This window comes from Phocoena phocoena, chromosome 1, assembly GCF_963924675.1.
Source record: "Phocoena phocoena chromosome 1, mPhoPho1.1, whole genome shotgun sequence".
NCBI classification, from domain to species: Eukaryota; Metazoa; Chordata; class Mammalia; order Artiodactyla; family Phocoenidae; genus Phocoena; species Phocoena phocoena.
The window spans coordinates 81822187-81837628 of NC_089219.1; the positions used below are offsets into that span (position 1 = coordinate 81822187).

A 15442-nucleotide genomic window follows, 5' to 3' on the forward strand; every position below is an offset into this window, starting at 1 on the left:
TAATGTACGTAAATTATCCTTCATATATTAAGTGTTGAATAAATGTGTCAGTACTAGTACTTTATATTGATTGTTCAATATAATTCCTGGATGACTTAGATTATACTTGTCATGTTTTTTTACGTTAGGCAGTGAAAACACAGATGTTTTTATATTACGCTCTAGTTTTCAGCATATCTGGAATATTCCATAATTTTTGAAATAAGAAAAAATATCCAAATTCTGACTAAAAACCAGTCAGAATTTCTAACTCCTCTTCACAGGGCTTAAATCTCTATACCCCAAAACATAAATTCATATGTCTATCTTAAATAGAGTAGGGGATAAAGGCTCTTCCTTTTTTAAAGATCTGTGGTTTATCCCAATATAAGCTAGAATCTTAATATTTCTTACCTCCTCCCCCTCAGGTGGAACATCAAGAGATTGGAAGAAGATACTGACAAAGGTGTTTCTATTAACAAAAAATTTCGCACAGTAAAATGTAAGATCTACCGTATGAAATCGTTATTATCAAAATCTTCCTGTAACACTTTCAGAGAAGGAATGGAAAATACTTGAAAGTCACCGTCTTGATTAGGGAGTTGACAGGTATAATTCCTAGCGTAAAGGTCACTGACCCGAAGGTCAAACCTTAAACACATGTCACAGCATCAAAGGCTGATTTTTACTTCTATATCAAAACATCACATAATTATGATCATACTACTTGCGTAAAGAACAGTGTAAGATTATCTCCCTGAAGGCTTTTGAGGAGAACCAAGGCAAGAAAGTACTAGTTTAACAGAATTCATTCCCTTGTAAAAGGGCCCTTGGGGGAGGGGAAGGGAATTGAATAAGGAAGTGACATTTCCCAAAGAAGAGAGAGGCTCCATTATACATGGCTAATTAATTGTAAATAAGGTGGTCTTCTGGTTGGGAATGAGATGAATTGCCAGGTCCAACTTAAAAATCAGACATATGCAAACATGAAGTTAAAAAAGTAGAGTTACACAAAAATTGTTTTGGCTTTGCCCTTCAGAGGGCAGGAGGAATGAAGAAAGGAATGAAAATGGTACAAGAGTAAAAAAAAGAACTATGTGGAAACAAGATTTTATAAAAGGAACTATCTCTGAGATCAGCGTATTTATTTACCCAATGCACTCCACTAACTTTTTAAACTTTTTCCCCCCCAGATTCTTCTCTATAAACAACTTTGTGCCATCTGTTTTTGCCTAAGACATACTCAAAAGTATTTTGTGAGGTATATGAACTATAACTTTCCCCAAAAAATCAAAATTTGAAAAAAACTGCAAATATAGGCTAATGTCTGCTAGATCTTTTTGAAAAGGGCTTTGCTATTCCTACATTCATGTGACTTAATTTAAAAAAACTTCTTCAAGAGCAAGGATTGTTCATAGAACTGTTATTTTTATTTTTTTTATTTTTTGCAACTACAAGCATGATGAAATGAATAGGATGGCTTCCCCATCCTCAGATTCTTGATTTGCAGTTCCAAATATTCGTGGTATGCAATAACCCATACTCTCTCCCCACTCATCAGGATGATGTACTTTTTACTTTCAGTAGGTTGAAGTGGAGGGTATGATTTAATATTACCCTTACTCATGGAACCTAAAAGAAAAGCAAATGGTAGAGCAGCAGGTGGGTGACAGAACAAAAAAAAAAGAGGGAAAAACATCCACAGGGATCTTTTCCTTCTCTCCTCCTCTCTCTCTCTGAAGAAAATGTATAAGTATCTATTTCCAACAGATAGTGAGTAGGTGATAGAAATGGAAATAAAACATCTATAAAAGGGAGACAGAGTTGATGAGGGAAGAGACTGTCTCCCAGGAGGCTTCTGAGCAGGATTATGGTAAGAAAGAGTAGTAATTTAACAGAACCCATTCCTAGTAAAAAGGCATGTGGGGTGTGAGTAATGAAGTGTTATTTTATAGCAAGGCAAAATAACACACAGGTAGAGAATTGTAAATAAGATGGTCATCAAATGTCTTGCCAGGTTGAAGTAAAAAATCAGACACATCCAAATATACAAAAGTGGAGTCATTCAAGAAATTTGTTTCTTTTTTTCTTTTTTTTTTTCTTTCAGGCAGCTGGGGGGAAAATAAAAGGTAAGGAATTGGATCTGCCACTCACTGAGTTCCTTCACTAACTTATGCTTCTACTCATTAGCCCCATCCTGAAATATCAGCATAAATGCCAATTCAATTTTCCTTAACACCCAGCTCACACAATGCCAAAGATCCTCAACAATTTCTGGCCTACAGGGATACAAACAAGAATTTTAAGGTACACGTGGGAATTTACATGTCCTTCAAATTGAAAATCTACCTGTTTCTCTGAACAGTAATTCAAAAATAATCTTTGGTTAGCGATGAGAAAATTTAATTAGTCAAAGCTTTCTGCATCTTTAAGGCAGCCATAATTAGTTCTAATGCAATGATCTACTCTATTAGGTCTCCTTTATACTATACTGCTGTTAGTCTCAGCATGTTACAGATTATATTCTCTATAACTTTTTAAAACATGCTTAAATGAAATGATAATTATCTTCCCCAAAGAAGTATGTTCTCCTGATGACCCACCAATAAATCCAGAAAAAGGAAGCTGCTTTCTTTCAAACTAGAACAAAAACCACTTCAGATCAGTTTTTGAAATGTCTGTTTTTAACTATAATCTAGTGGGATGGTAAATTTATCAATCAATAAATACAAACATCATTGTTAAATTTATAACAGGTAATAAATATATCAACATAACATCTACTGCCAAATAACTGACTTTAATGAATTTATGTTCAGTACTTTTAAAAGTCCTAAGATGCTTACTTTAATTTCAACTTGTTCTTCCATTTCTTTAGTTTTTATTGTAGTATATTCCTTTTCAAGCCTGAGAAAGAAAAAAAAAAAGTTAAAGGTATGCTTTCATTCCAAACTAGTTACGGAAATTATAAAATTTAAAACCATATATTAAGACAAAATACAATTTTGATATGTTCCCCCAACTTATGACTTGAGATACTTGAAATCAGAAACACCATCTCAATAGTTATACAAGCTACCACGAAAAAAAAAATTACTTCAAAAATAACAAATAGGGCTTCCCTGGTGGCGCAGTGGTTGGGAGTCCACCTGCCGATGCAGGGGGCGCGGGTTCGTGCCCCGGTCCGGGAGGATCCCGCGTGCCGCGGAGCGGCTGGGCCCGTGGGCCGTGGCCGCTGAGCCTGCGCGTCCGGAGCCTGTGCTCCGCGGCGGGAGAGGCCACAGCAGTGAGAGGCCCGCGTACCGCAAAAAAAAAAAAAAAAAAAAATAACAAATATAGGAACCACACAAAAGTAAACTTTAGAAAGTAAAATGCTATAAAGCACTAGAGAACTGAGTTTAGAGATTCTATTCAGCCCTTAACTTACAGAAGAAGCACAAACCCTTCCCTCTCAAATTAAAATACACTGATAAAGTTCAAATGGATCTTAACTAAACTTGACTAGAAATTTGTAAGGGGAGAAAAGGAACAACTCTTCCTAACAAAAAATTCCAGTTAATAAATGTAGAAAGAATGAGGCAAATATAAAAATCACCATTAGAACTCCACAATAAATAACTGCCAATAGGCAAGAAAAATGAATGAATGCTAAAATTAGTGGGTAAAAGTTTAAGCACAGTCTCAAAGTATCTCTCCCCAAATATTTACTAATTACAAAGGAAAAAATAGTAAATTTATAGTACAGGATCTTAGCAGACAGCATCTGAGCCAAATGATGAAGGTTAACATCACCGGTAATGCATACTGACATGACACACCCCCTGTTAAAAAGTACTGAAAAAGGCGGCACCTCACCTCTGTGGTATCCTTCCCAATAATGCATATCCTCAATCTAATCAAGAGAAATCATCAAACCCCAATTGAAGGACATTCTAAAAAATATTTGACCAGCTCGCATCAGAAGTGCCAAGGTCAGAAAAAACAAGAAAAGACTGAAGAGCTGTCACGGACTGTAGGAGAGTAAGAAATGACAAACAAATGCAAGGTACTATTTTTGCAACTCTACTATAAACACAAAATTATCTTAAAAAATTATCAGCCATCCAAAAATTAATCCTACCAAATTATTTTTATACCTTACTCTCAATCAAAAATGTTAATAACAAGTTAAACCCTCCAAATAATAACCAGGTCCCACAAAACTTATAGCTTCTTTTAAAAATCAAGTTCTCCCTCAAAGGACAAGAATCTATTATGTACTATGTATAATTTCATTTATCTCACAGAACATTTTTTTTATTGTGGTAAAATACACATAACAAACTTTACCATCTTAACTATTTTTAAATGTACAATTCAGTGGTATTAAATACATTTATAATGTTGTGCAGCCATCACCACCATCATGTCCACAGCTTTTTTCATCTTATAAAACTGAAACTCTGTACCTATGAAACAATAACACCCCATTTCCCCCTCTCACCAGGCCCTGGCTACAACCATTTTACATTCTGTCTGTGTGAGTCTGACAACACTAAGTATCTCATATAAGTGGAATCATACAGTATTTGTCCTATTGTGACTGGCTTATTTCACTTAGCATAATGTCCCCATAGTTCACCCATATTATACCATACATTGAGCATCTCTTTATGTGCTAACTGACCATTTATATCTCTTCTTTGGAGAAACGTCTATTCAAATCCATTGTCCATTTTTTAATCCAGCTGTTTTGGTTTTGGCTGTTGAGTTTTAAGAGTTCTCTATATATTCTAGATATTAATCTTTTATCAGATATGTGATTTGCAAACATTTTCTCCCATTCTGTGTGTTGCCTTTTTCTGTTGAATGTCTTAGAATACACAAAAATTTTCTCAAAGTACAGTAATACTTTATTTTTAAATTTTATGAGCCTCTAATGGATAGAACTTTTCTGAATTTTTTACTTTTATGTTTTCTCCCAGTTTTATTGAGATATAACTGACATACAGCGTCGTATAAGTTTAAGGTGTACAGCATAATAATTTGACTTATATACATCATGAATTATTACCACAATAAGTTTAGTGAACATCCATTACCGCATATAGATTTTAAAAATCAATTATTTATTTACTTTATTTATTTTTGGCTGCATTGGGTCTTCCTTGCTGCCTGCATGCTTTCTCTAGTTGCGGCAAGCAGGGGCTACTCTTCGTTGCAGTGCACAGGCTTCTCATTGTGTTGGCTTTTCTTGTTGCGGAGCACGGGCTCTAGGCACGCGGGCTTCCGTAGTTGTGGCTCGCGGGCTCTAGAGTGCAGGGTCAGTAGTTGTGTCACATGGGCTTTGTTGCTCTGTGACATGTGGGAACTTCCCGGACCAGGGCTTGAACCCTTGTCCACTGCATTGGCAGGCGGATTCTTAACCACTGCGCCACCAGGGAAGCCCCAACCTGTTACATTTTTAAATTAAAGTTGTTCCGCTCTAGGGCTTAAAATAGAAAAAAAATTTTTTTTTCCTTGTGATGAGAACTCAGAATTTACTCTCTTAACAACTTTCATATATAATGTACAGCAGTGTTACCTATCTTTATCATGTTATACATTACATCCCCAGTACTTACTTATCTAAAAACTGGAAGTTTGTGCCTTTTGACTGCCTTTATCATTTCCCCCTCTCTTGGCCCCCACCTCTAGTAACAACAAATCTGATCTCTTTTTCTATGAGCTTATTTGTTTCTGAAATATAACTGACCTACAACACTATGTTAGTTCCTGGTACACAACATAGTGATTTGACATTTCTATACATTTCAAAAGGATCACCTAACAAAGCTATTACATAACTACTGACCATACTCTCCACACTGTACACTTCACACTGAGGACTCATTTTGTAACTGAAAGTTTTTATCTCTTAATAACCAAATTTAAAATTTTTCATGAACTTTAGTTTGTCTATTTTTTCTTTTGTTGTCTGTGCCGTTGGTGTCATATGCAAGATATCATTGCCAAATCCAATGTCATGAAGCTTTTGCCCTATGTTTTCATCTAAGAGTTTTAGTTTTAGTCCTTAGATTTTTGATCCATTTTGACTTAAATTTTGCATATGGTATTAGGTGAGGGTCCAACTTCATATTTTCGCAGGTGGATATGCGGTTTTCTCTGCACCATTTGTTGAAAGACAGTCCTTTCCATGTTGAATGGTCTCAGCATCCTTGACAAAAATCATTTGATCATGTATGTAAGGGCTTATTTCTGTCTTTATTCCAGTGCCAACCTGTTTTGATTACTGTAGCTTTGCAGTAAGTTTAGAAATCAGGATGTGTGAGTCCTCCAGATTTGTTGTTCTTGTTCAAGATTATTTTGGCTATCTGGGGTCCTTTAAGGTTCCATATGAATTTTAGAATGGGGTTTTCTATCTGCAAAAAAAAATGTCATCAGTATTTTGATAAGGACTGCACTGAATCTGTAGATCATTTTGGGTAGTACTGACATCTTAAGATTAAGTCTTCCAATCCTTGAATATGGGATGTGTTTCCATTTGTTTATATATTTAATTTCTTGCAGTAATGTTTTGATGTTTTCATTGTACAAGTCTTTTGCCTCCTTGGTTAAGTTAATTCCTAAGTATTTATTTTGATGCTACTGAAAAATAAAACCTTTTCACTGATCCACTGGTTGTTTAAGAGTGTGTTGTTTAATTTCCAAAAAATTGCTGTTTCTGGTTTTACTTCTGTTATTGATATCTAACTTCAACTTGTTATAGCTGGAGAAGATATTTTGTACATCTCTTAAAATCAACTGAGACTTAATAGTGTTGTTGTTATTGGGTAAAGTGTTCTGTGTATCTCTATTAGATATAGTTGGTTTATTGTGTTGAGTCCTCTATTTCCTTACTTATATTCTCTGGTTGTTCTATCCATTACTGAGAGTGGGATACTGAAGTCTCCAACTACTACTGTAGAACTGTCCATTTCTCACTTCATCTGTCCATTTTTGCTTCATATATTTTGATAGTCTGTCATTGGTGTATAAATATTTATAATTGTGGCACCTATTGCTATATTGAACCTTTCATTAATATATATTATCTGTCTTTGTCTCTTGGAAACTTTTAAAATTTAAAGTCTGTTTTGTCTGATATTACTATAGCTACCTCTGCTCTCTTTTGTTTACTATTTGCATGGAATATCTTTTCCCAACCTTTCGCTTTCAATCTATTTGCATCTTTGGATCTAAAATGAGTCACCTGTAGATAACATGTAGTTGGATCATGTGGTTTTCCCCATTCTGCCAATCTATGTCTTTTGGAGAGTTTAATTCATTTACTTTTTTTTTTTTTTTTTTGCGGTATGTGGGCCTCTCACTGCTGTGGCCTCTCCCGTTGAGGAGCACAGGCTCCGGACGCGCAGGCTCAGCGGCCATGGCTTACGGGCCCAGCCGCTCCGCGGCATGTGGGATCTTCCCAGACCAGGGCACGAACCCGTGTCCCCTGCATCAGCAGGCGGACTCTCAACCACTGCGCCACCAGGGAAGCCCATTAATTCATTCACTTTTAAAGTAAGTACTGATAAGGAAGGACTTACTGTAATTTTGCTATTTGTTTGCTATATGCCTTGTAGCTTTTTTTGTCCCTCATTTCCTGCATTATTGTTGTCTTTAGTGTTTAGTTGGTTTTTTTGTAGTGAAATGCTTAAATTCCTTTCTAATTTCCTATTGTGTATATTCCATTGTTATTTTCTTTGTGGTTCCATGGAGATTATATTAACATTCTAAAGTTATAATACTCTAATTTGAATTTATAGCAGCTTAACTTCAATAATATACAAGAACTCTGCTCTTTTATAGCTTCTTTCCCACCCCTTTTGGTTACTGGTCACAGAAACATGTATTTATACATTGTGTGCCCCAAAACACAAACTAATGATTCTTTTAAATCTATTAGTCTCCTAAATAATGCAGAAAACAAGATTTGGAGCTATAAACAAAAATTACAATACTAGTAACTTTTAGACTAATAATTGCTTTTTAAAAAATGTATTAATTTATTAAATCATGTAGAAAACAAAAAGTGGAGTTACAATCCACTGTTATAATAATAATAGCTTTCATAATTGCCCATGTGTTTGCCTTAATTAAGAAGTTCATTTTGTGAGATGACTTTGAGTTACTGTTTCGTGAGTGTCCTTTCATTTCACCCTGCAGGAATGAGTATTTCCTGAAGGGCAGATCTAGTGATAAATGAGCTTAGCCTTCATTTACCTGGCAATGTCTCGATTTTCCCCTCACTTTTGAAAGACAGTTTTGCCAGATACAGGATTCCTGACTGTTTTTCCTTTTAGCACTTTGGATATAAAGGCCCACTTGTCTTCAGGCCTCCAAAGTGTCTGATGAGAAGTATGTTTATAATCTTATTGAGAACCCCTTGTACATAATGATTGGCTTCTCTTTTGCTGCCTTCAAGATTTGCTCTCTCTTTGCCTTTTGCAAGTCTGATTATAATGTGTCTTGGTGTGGGGTCTTTCTTACATCACTTTACTTGGAGTTAATGAGCTTCTTAAATGTTTATATTCATGTCTTTCAACAAATGTGTTAAGTTTTCAGCCATTATTTCTCCAAACATTCTATCCTGCCACCCCACCTTCTCAGATTCCCACAATATGTATGTTGGTCCACTTGATGGTATCCCACAGATCCCTTAGGCTCTGTTCACTTTTCTTAGGTCTTTTTTGTTGTTGCTATTCCTCGAACTCAGTTATTTCCAGTATCCTATCTTCAGGTTCACTTATTCTTCTACCTGCTCAAATCTGCCTTTCAATCACTCTAGTGAACTTTTCATTTCAGTTATTGTACTTTTCAGATCCAGAATTTCTTTTTGGTTTCTTTTTAGATTTTCTATCCCTTTACTGATATTTCCATTTTGTTCATACATCTTCTTTACTTTTCCCACAGCTTCCTTTATTTCTTTGAGCATCTTTTAAAGTTTCTATCTACCAAATATGCAAAGAAGTTTCCTTCAGATACAGTTTATTTTTTTCCTTTGAATGGGTCATATTTTCCTGTTTCTTCACATGCCTTGATTTTTTTGTTGTTGAAAACTAGACATTTGAATCTAGTAATGTGGTAACTCTGAAAATCAGATTCTCCCCCTCCCCAGGATTTGCTGGGGGGTTTTTTGTTTTTGTCTTTTTGATTGTTATAGGCTGTCTCTGTGTTGATGACCAACCTGAGCTGTAAACTTACGGTATCCACAGGTCTTTTCTGAGCCTCTCCCTTGGGCATACACAGTCACATTTTAATTTTCTCCATATACGCAGTTGTTTTTGAACGTTCTAGTCTTTTGTGTCTGGCTCCCAAAAGCGGAAAAAGAAAAAATTGAAGGGGAGAAAAAGGCACGAGCCCTTTAAATCTCTTGGCAGTCTCTTCAGCCAGATGAAGAGGTGCAACAACAGTGGAGAGAGGTGCGACATCAACGGGGAGATGTACAACAACAACTTCTTTGCACCTGTCCGATCAAAAACAGTGATCAGGAATCAGAGCACAGATCCCCAATATGTGGAGGACATGGTCTTTCTTGCCCACCCTGACTCCCATAAGCTGCATGCAGGCTGTTCCAGGAATACAAGCACAGCTGCCTGTCAGTGGCTAAGGGGTAGAGAATGGGTAATGTGCTAAGAGCTGAACTGATCAAATTAACTGCAATTTACCATGCCTACCCCTAGAAGTTACAAGTCTTCAATAGACTTCAGAGTTCCAAAACAGTTAACATCAGACAGATTCTGCCAGTGCAACTACTGTCTAGGTGACAGACAGATTCCTGGTGCTTCCTACTCTGCCATCTTTTCACAATCTTCTGTCCACAGTGCCTATGTAATTTGCCAATTTTGAGGCTTAGAAAGAAGGAGAAACTTGCCTAAGGTCACACCCTTAACTGCTACACTGCTATGTCTCTTACTTTGGTATGTCTAAAAGAATACAGGATATCCAAAAAATTTTTGATTCTAAAAAAGTGTGAAACATTTTGAGCAATGGCTGCACTGTTGAAATAACTTTATAGCCTTCACAAATGACTACTGTGAAGCAGATATTTTGTAATGTATTGTGATAAATGTCATCATTACTCATTCACAAACCTAAAACAAAACACTACGAGTTATCATTTAATCCTTGATTCCCAATTCAGTCACCAAGCATGTTCAATTCAACCACCTTAACACTGCTCTAAAATTCAATATTACTTTTTCATCTGCATTGATAATTTTTTTAAACAAACTTTATTTTTTAGAACTGTTTTAGATTTACAAAATAATTAGAAGAGTATAGAATTTCTATAAACCCCATCCCCAGTTTCTCCTAGGTTTAAACCTTACATTAGTATAGTACATTTATGACAATTAATGAACCAATATTAATATATTATTAACAACTAAAGTCCATACTTTATTCAGGTTTCTGAAGTTTTTGGCTCATGTCCTTTTTCTACTCTAGGATCCCATCCAGGATACCACACTACATTTAGCTGTCACGTCTTCTTAAAGTCCCATGGTTAGGACAGTCTCTCAGACTTGCCAAGTTTTTGATGACCCTGACAGTTTGAGGAGTACTGGTCATCAGGTGTTCTGTAGAATGTCCCTCAACTGGGATCTGTCTCATGCTTTGCTCATGATTATATTGGTAATATGGGTTTTGGGGGAGGAAGACCATAGAGGTAAGTCCCATTTTCATCAAAGGTATAAACTATCAACAGGATACCACTGTTGATGTTGACCTTGATCACCTGGCTGAGGTATGATCAGGTTTCTGCAAACCTACTTCCAAGTAGCTGCAAAGCTACCTCCCTCTCCCTTCACTGGTAGTATTTTTAGGCCTTTGTTATGGCTTATCTAAATTACTAGAGGAATCTTTTAATTGTTCTTGCTACTTGCCAGTTTCTTAACTCAATCTTTTCTAAACACTATTACCAGAGTGGTATTTTTGGGGGACTTCCCTGGTGGCACAGTGGTTAAGAATCGGCCTGTCAATGCAGGGGACACGGGTTCGAGCCCTGGTCCGGGAAGATCCCACATGCTGTGGAGCAACTAAGCCCATGCGCCACAACTACTGAGCCCGCGCTCTAGAGCCCGTGAGCCACAACTACTGAGCCAACGTGCGACAACTACTGAAGCCCGTGCACCTAGAGCCCGTGCTCCACAACAAGAGAAGCCACCACAATGAGAAGCCTGCGCACCACAATGAAGAGTAGCCCCCATTTCCCTCAACTAGAGAAAGCCCATGCGCAGCAACAAAGACCCAACACAGCCAAAAAATAAAAACAAATAAATTAATTAATTTTAAAAAATCAGGGCTTCTCAAAAACCAGTCTGAATACCACCTAGTAGTTCTTAATTAAAAAAAAAAAAAAGACGACTCAGTGGATTCACACAGATATAAATAAATAAGCAAGCAAGCAAGCAAAGAGATAAAAAGAGAAAGAAGGGAAACCTCTTACTTATGCTAGAATGCCAATTAATAAGGAAGGAATGAGGGAGTGAGACAATCATAAACAGAGCCAAATATGGGGAGGGAAAGTTTGGTAAGGAACAGGATATTATATAACCTCAAAGTAACTTGACACAAAGTACTTACTCATAAAAGACAAAATAATAACTTTATAGTAGTGAAATCTGGCAGACATCACCTTATTAACCAAGTGATCAAAGCTAACATCATCTTCCTTAAAAAAGTAAAAGTAGAGCTACCATATGATCCTGCAATCCCACTCCTGGGCATATATCTGGAGAAAAACATAAGCTGAAAAGATACATGCACCCCAATGTTCATAGCAGCACTATTTACAATACAAGACATGGAAGAAACCTAAGTGTCCATTAACAGCTAAATGGATAAAGAAGATGTAGTATATACACACTATGGCCTATTACTCAGCCTTAAAAAAGAATGGAATAATGCCATTTGCAGCAACATGGATGGACCTAAAGATTATCATACTAAGTGAATTGAAGTAAGCCAGAGAAAGAAAAACAGCATATGATATTGCTTATATGTGCAATATAAAAAAATGATACAAATGAACTTATTTATAAAACAGAAATAGACTCACAGACATAGAAAACAAACTTATGGTTACCAAAGCGGGGAGGATAAATTAGGAGTTTGGGATTAAAATATACACATTACTATACATAAAATAGATAACCAACATGGACCTACTGTATAGCACAGGGAACTATACTCAATATCTTGTAATAACCTATAATGGAAGAGACTGTAAAAAAAGAATATATATACACATATATATGTGTGTGTGCGTGTATATATATGTATCTATATCTATATATATATCTGAATCACTTTGCTGTACACCTGAAACTAACACAACATTGTAAATCAACTATATTTCAATAAAAATTTAAAAATAAATAATTGTTTTTTAAAAAAGGTAACATCATCAATATTGAGACAAGCCAAGACTGATGAGAAGATACAATATTATTGGTATACCTGCCAAAAATGCGCAACCTGAATCTAATAATGAGGAAATGTTAGATAAACCAAAATTGTGGGATCTTCTACAAAATAACTAGCCTGTACTCTTCAAATATATCAAGGTCGAGAAACACAAAGCATTGAGAGAGCATTTCAGATTAAAGGAGACTGAAATGACACTATTTACAATACAAACATGGAAGACCTAATGCAATACACAGTACTTTCCTGGTGGCGCAGTGGTTAAGAATCCACCTGCCAATGCAGGGGACATGGGTTCGAGCCCTGGTCTGGGAAGATCCCACATGCCGTGGAGCAACTAAGCCCGTGCACCACAACTACTGAGCCAGCGTGCTGCAACTACTGAAGCCAGCACGCCTAGAGCCCATGCTCCACAACACGAGAAGCCACCGCAAGAAGTCTGCGCACCACAACGAAGAGTAGCCCCCACTTGCTGCAACTAGAGAAAGCCCGCATGCAGCAATGAAGACCCAACACAGCCAAAAATAAACAAAATTAAATCTTTAAATAAATAAATAAACAAATTGCAATACATGATCCTGGAGAGTCTGGAGTGGATACAGGACCCAGGGGGGTAAGGGATTAAGGGTGAGGAGTGGGTAGAAGTTGGGGATGGGAGGAGGAGACTGTTGTAAGGAATATTATTGGGACAAATGATAAAATTTGAACTTCTTTTATGGATTAGAATACTATTGTATTTATAATTTCCTGATTTTGATTAACTGCTGACTTCGGTTTAAAGAAAAAAAAAAAACCTCTGTTCTTAGGAAGTACATATTCAAGTATTTAAGGAAAAAGGGCACAATATCTCAACTTACTCTAAAATGTGTCCTCCCAAAAATACTGGGTATGGATTTTACTTATACACACACACATATTATTTTATTTATATATATGCATGTGGGGGGGGAGGAAAATAAAACAAATGGGGCAAAATGTAAACAATTGGTGAATTTGGATAAGTGGCATAAGGGAGTTCCTTGTAGTATATTTGTAACTTTTTTGAAAAGTTTAAAAGTATACCAAAATAAAAATTACAACAAAAGAAGCCAAAGGCTAAGACTGCTTGCTTGCAACATTCATATCTTAAAGAAACCTCTAAACCACATGTGAGTGATTAGTGAGCAGTTGAAACATGGCTAATACAACTGATTTAATGAATCTTTAATTCTATTTAAATAGCCACATACAGGTAGTGGCTACCATACAGGACAGCACAGCTTTAAATACCCCTAGGTTCCCACCATGTTTCAAACTTCACTGCCTATTACACTCCCATTTGCCTACAGTACAGTCACACTGGCTTTTTACTGTTCTTAAATATATCAATCATTCTTATTTCATTACATTTACTGCTCTCTCAGCATGAAATAGATTTGCTCAGATAATCACATGGCTCCCTCTCTCACTTCCTTCAGCTGTCTGTTCAAATGGTGCTTTATCAGTCTGTGTGCCCTATCCTGAGTTCTTTATCTAAAAAAAGCACCCCATCACTTCCATGTCCTTCATCCTCCTTTACTTTTCCTTCATGGCACTGACACTGATGGACATGATACTTTATATTTGTTCAGAAGCTGCTCCATTTGATTTTTCTTGCTTTGCTCTCTCAGGGCACCCTCCTTCTGGGGCAAGTCATTCTGAAATTGTACCTTTCGTTTGGAACTCCAGAGGTTTTTATATCTCAAAGTCAGTCTTCTGCACTTCTGTAAGTTCCACAAAGGAGGAACTCCCTCTCTGTAGTCATCATTTAACCCCAGCAACTGGAAACATAAGTTTTTTAAAACTATACTCTGGTGCCCTCTCCTTCAGAAAACAACCTGAGGGCTTCCCTGGTGGTGCAGTGGTTGAGAATCTGCCTGCTAATGCAGGGGACACGGGTTCGAGCCCTGGTCTGGGAGGATCCCACATGCCGCGGAGCAACTGGGCCCATGAGCCACAACTACTGAGCCTGTGCGTCTGGAGCCTGTGCTCTGCAACAAGCAAGGCCGCGATAGTGAGAGGCCCCCGCGCACCGCAATGAAGAGTGGCCCCCCCCTTGCCACAACTAGAGAAAGCCCTCGCACAGAAACGAAGACCCAACACAGCAAAAATAAATTAATTAATAAACACCTACCCCCAACATCTTCTGTTAAAAAAAAAACAACCTGAATCTTCATCTTCTGCCATCCTCCTATCCAGCCATGTCAGTGGTCTTCAACTTTTTTTTCTCATGTACCTGATAAAAGAATGTTGCCCCTTATATACTTTAAAGAAGTCTAAAAAATTTTTGTTATCTAAGTGCATATAGTTGCAAAGGATGTGATTTATATATGCTTAAATTTTTTCACTAAAGCTTTAAATGAGACTTATTTGATTTATGGATGGCTACCCTATAACCTAAGCAGCAAAGGCAGTCACTGTTACTAAACCAATGAGTCAAATTATATTTACTTTCTCTATCACTAAAGTTCATGTTCTTTTTCAACTCAAATAAGTATATATGAATACATAACCCCATAACCACCATTCTATTTTTCAATTCTAACTATAAGCAAGATAAGGCAGCCTTGCCAAGCATTTGTCAGCTGGATGAAATAAGAAGCTGCTCCATTTGATTTTTCTTGCTTTGTTCTCTAAGGGCACACTCCTTCTGTAGCAAGGCATTCTGAAATTGTCCCTTTTGTTTGATACCCCAGAGATTTTTATATCCCAAAGTAATGTACCACAGTAAAAAAAGGAGTGACAGGTTTGCCTTACTTTTATAAAGTGGTAGAAGGCAGATTGTAAAAGGGGAGCTAGAAAGGAGAACAAAGATACTGTAACAAAGAAGAACAAACCTGACTCCATATTGGATCTATTCCTTTAGCTCTAACCTTTGAGCTCTGTTGCCTGTTTTTAGTTATGCTGGCTCTGCACCTTTGTAAAAGGATGTTGCCTATAGCCTAAAATATACATGAGAGCCCATTCTCAAGGCTCTGCCTCCCAGCCTTGATCT

At 36.8% G+C, this 15442-nt stretch overlaps 1 protein-coding gene across 2 annotated transcripts in view; it reads right to left on the minus strand.

Moving 5' to 3' along the window:
- EVI5 (ecotropic viral integration site 5) overlaps positions 1 to 15442 on the minus strand; it is a 204697-nt gene that overhangs the window by 104672 nt on the left and 84583 nt on the right. For both annotated transcript variants that reach the window (XM_065877096.1, XM_065877097.1), the window contains one exon: positions 2826 to 2886. In XM_065877096.1, coding sequence (XP_065733168.1) covers positions 2826 to 2886 — 61 coding nt within the window. The remainder of the gene's footprint in view (positions 1 to 2825; positions 2887 to 15442) is intronic.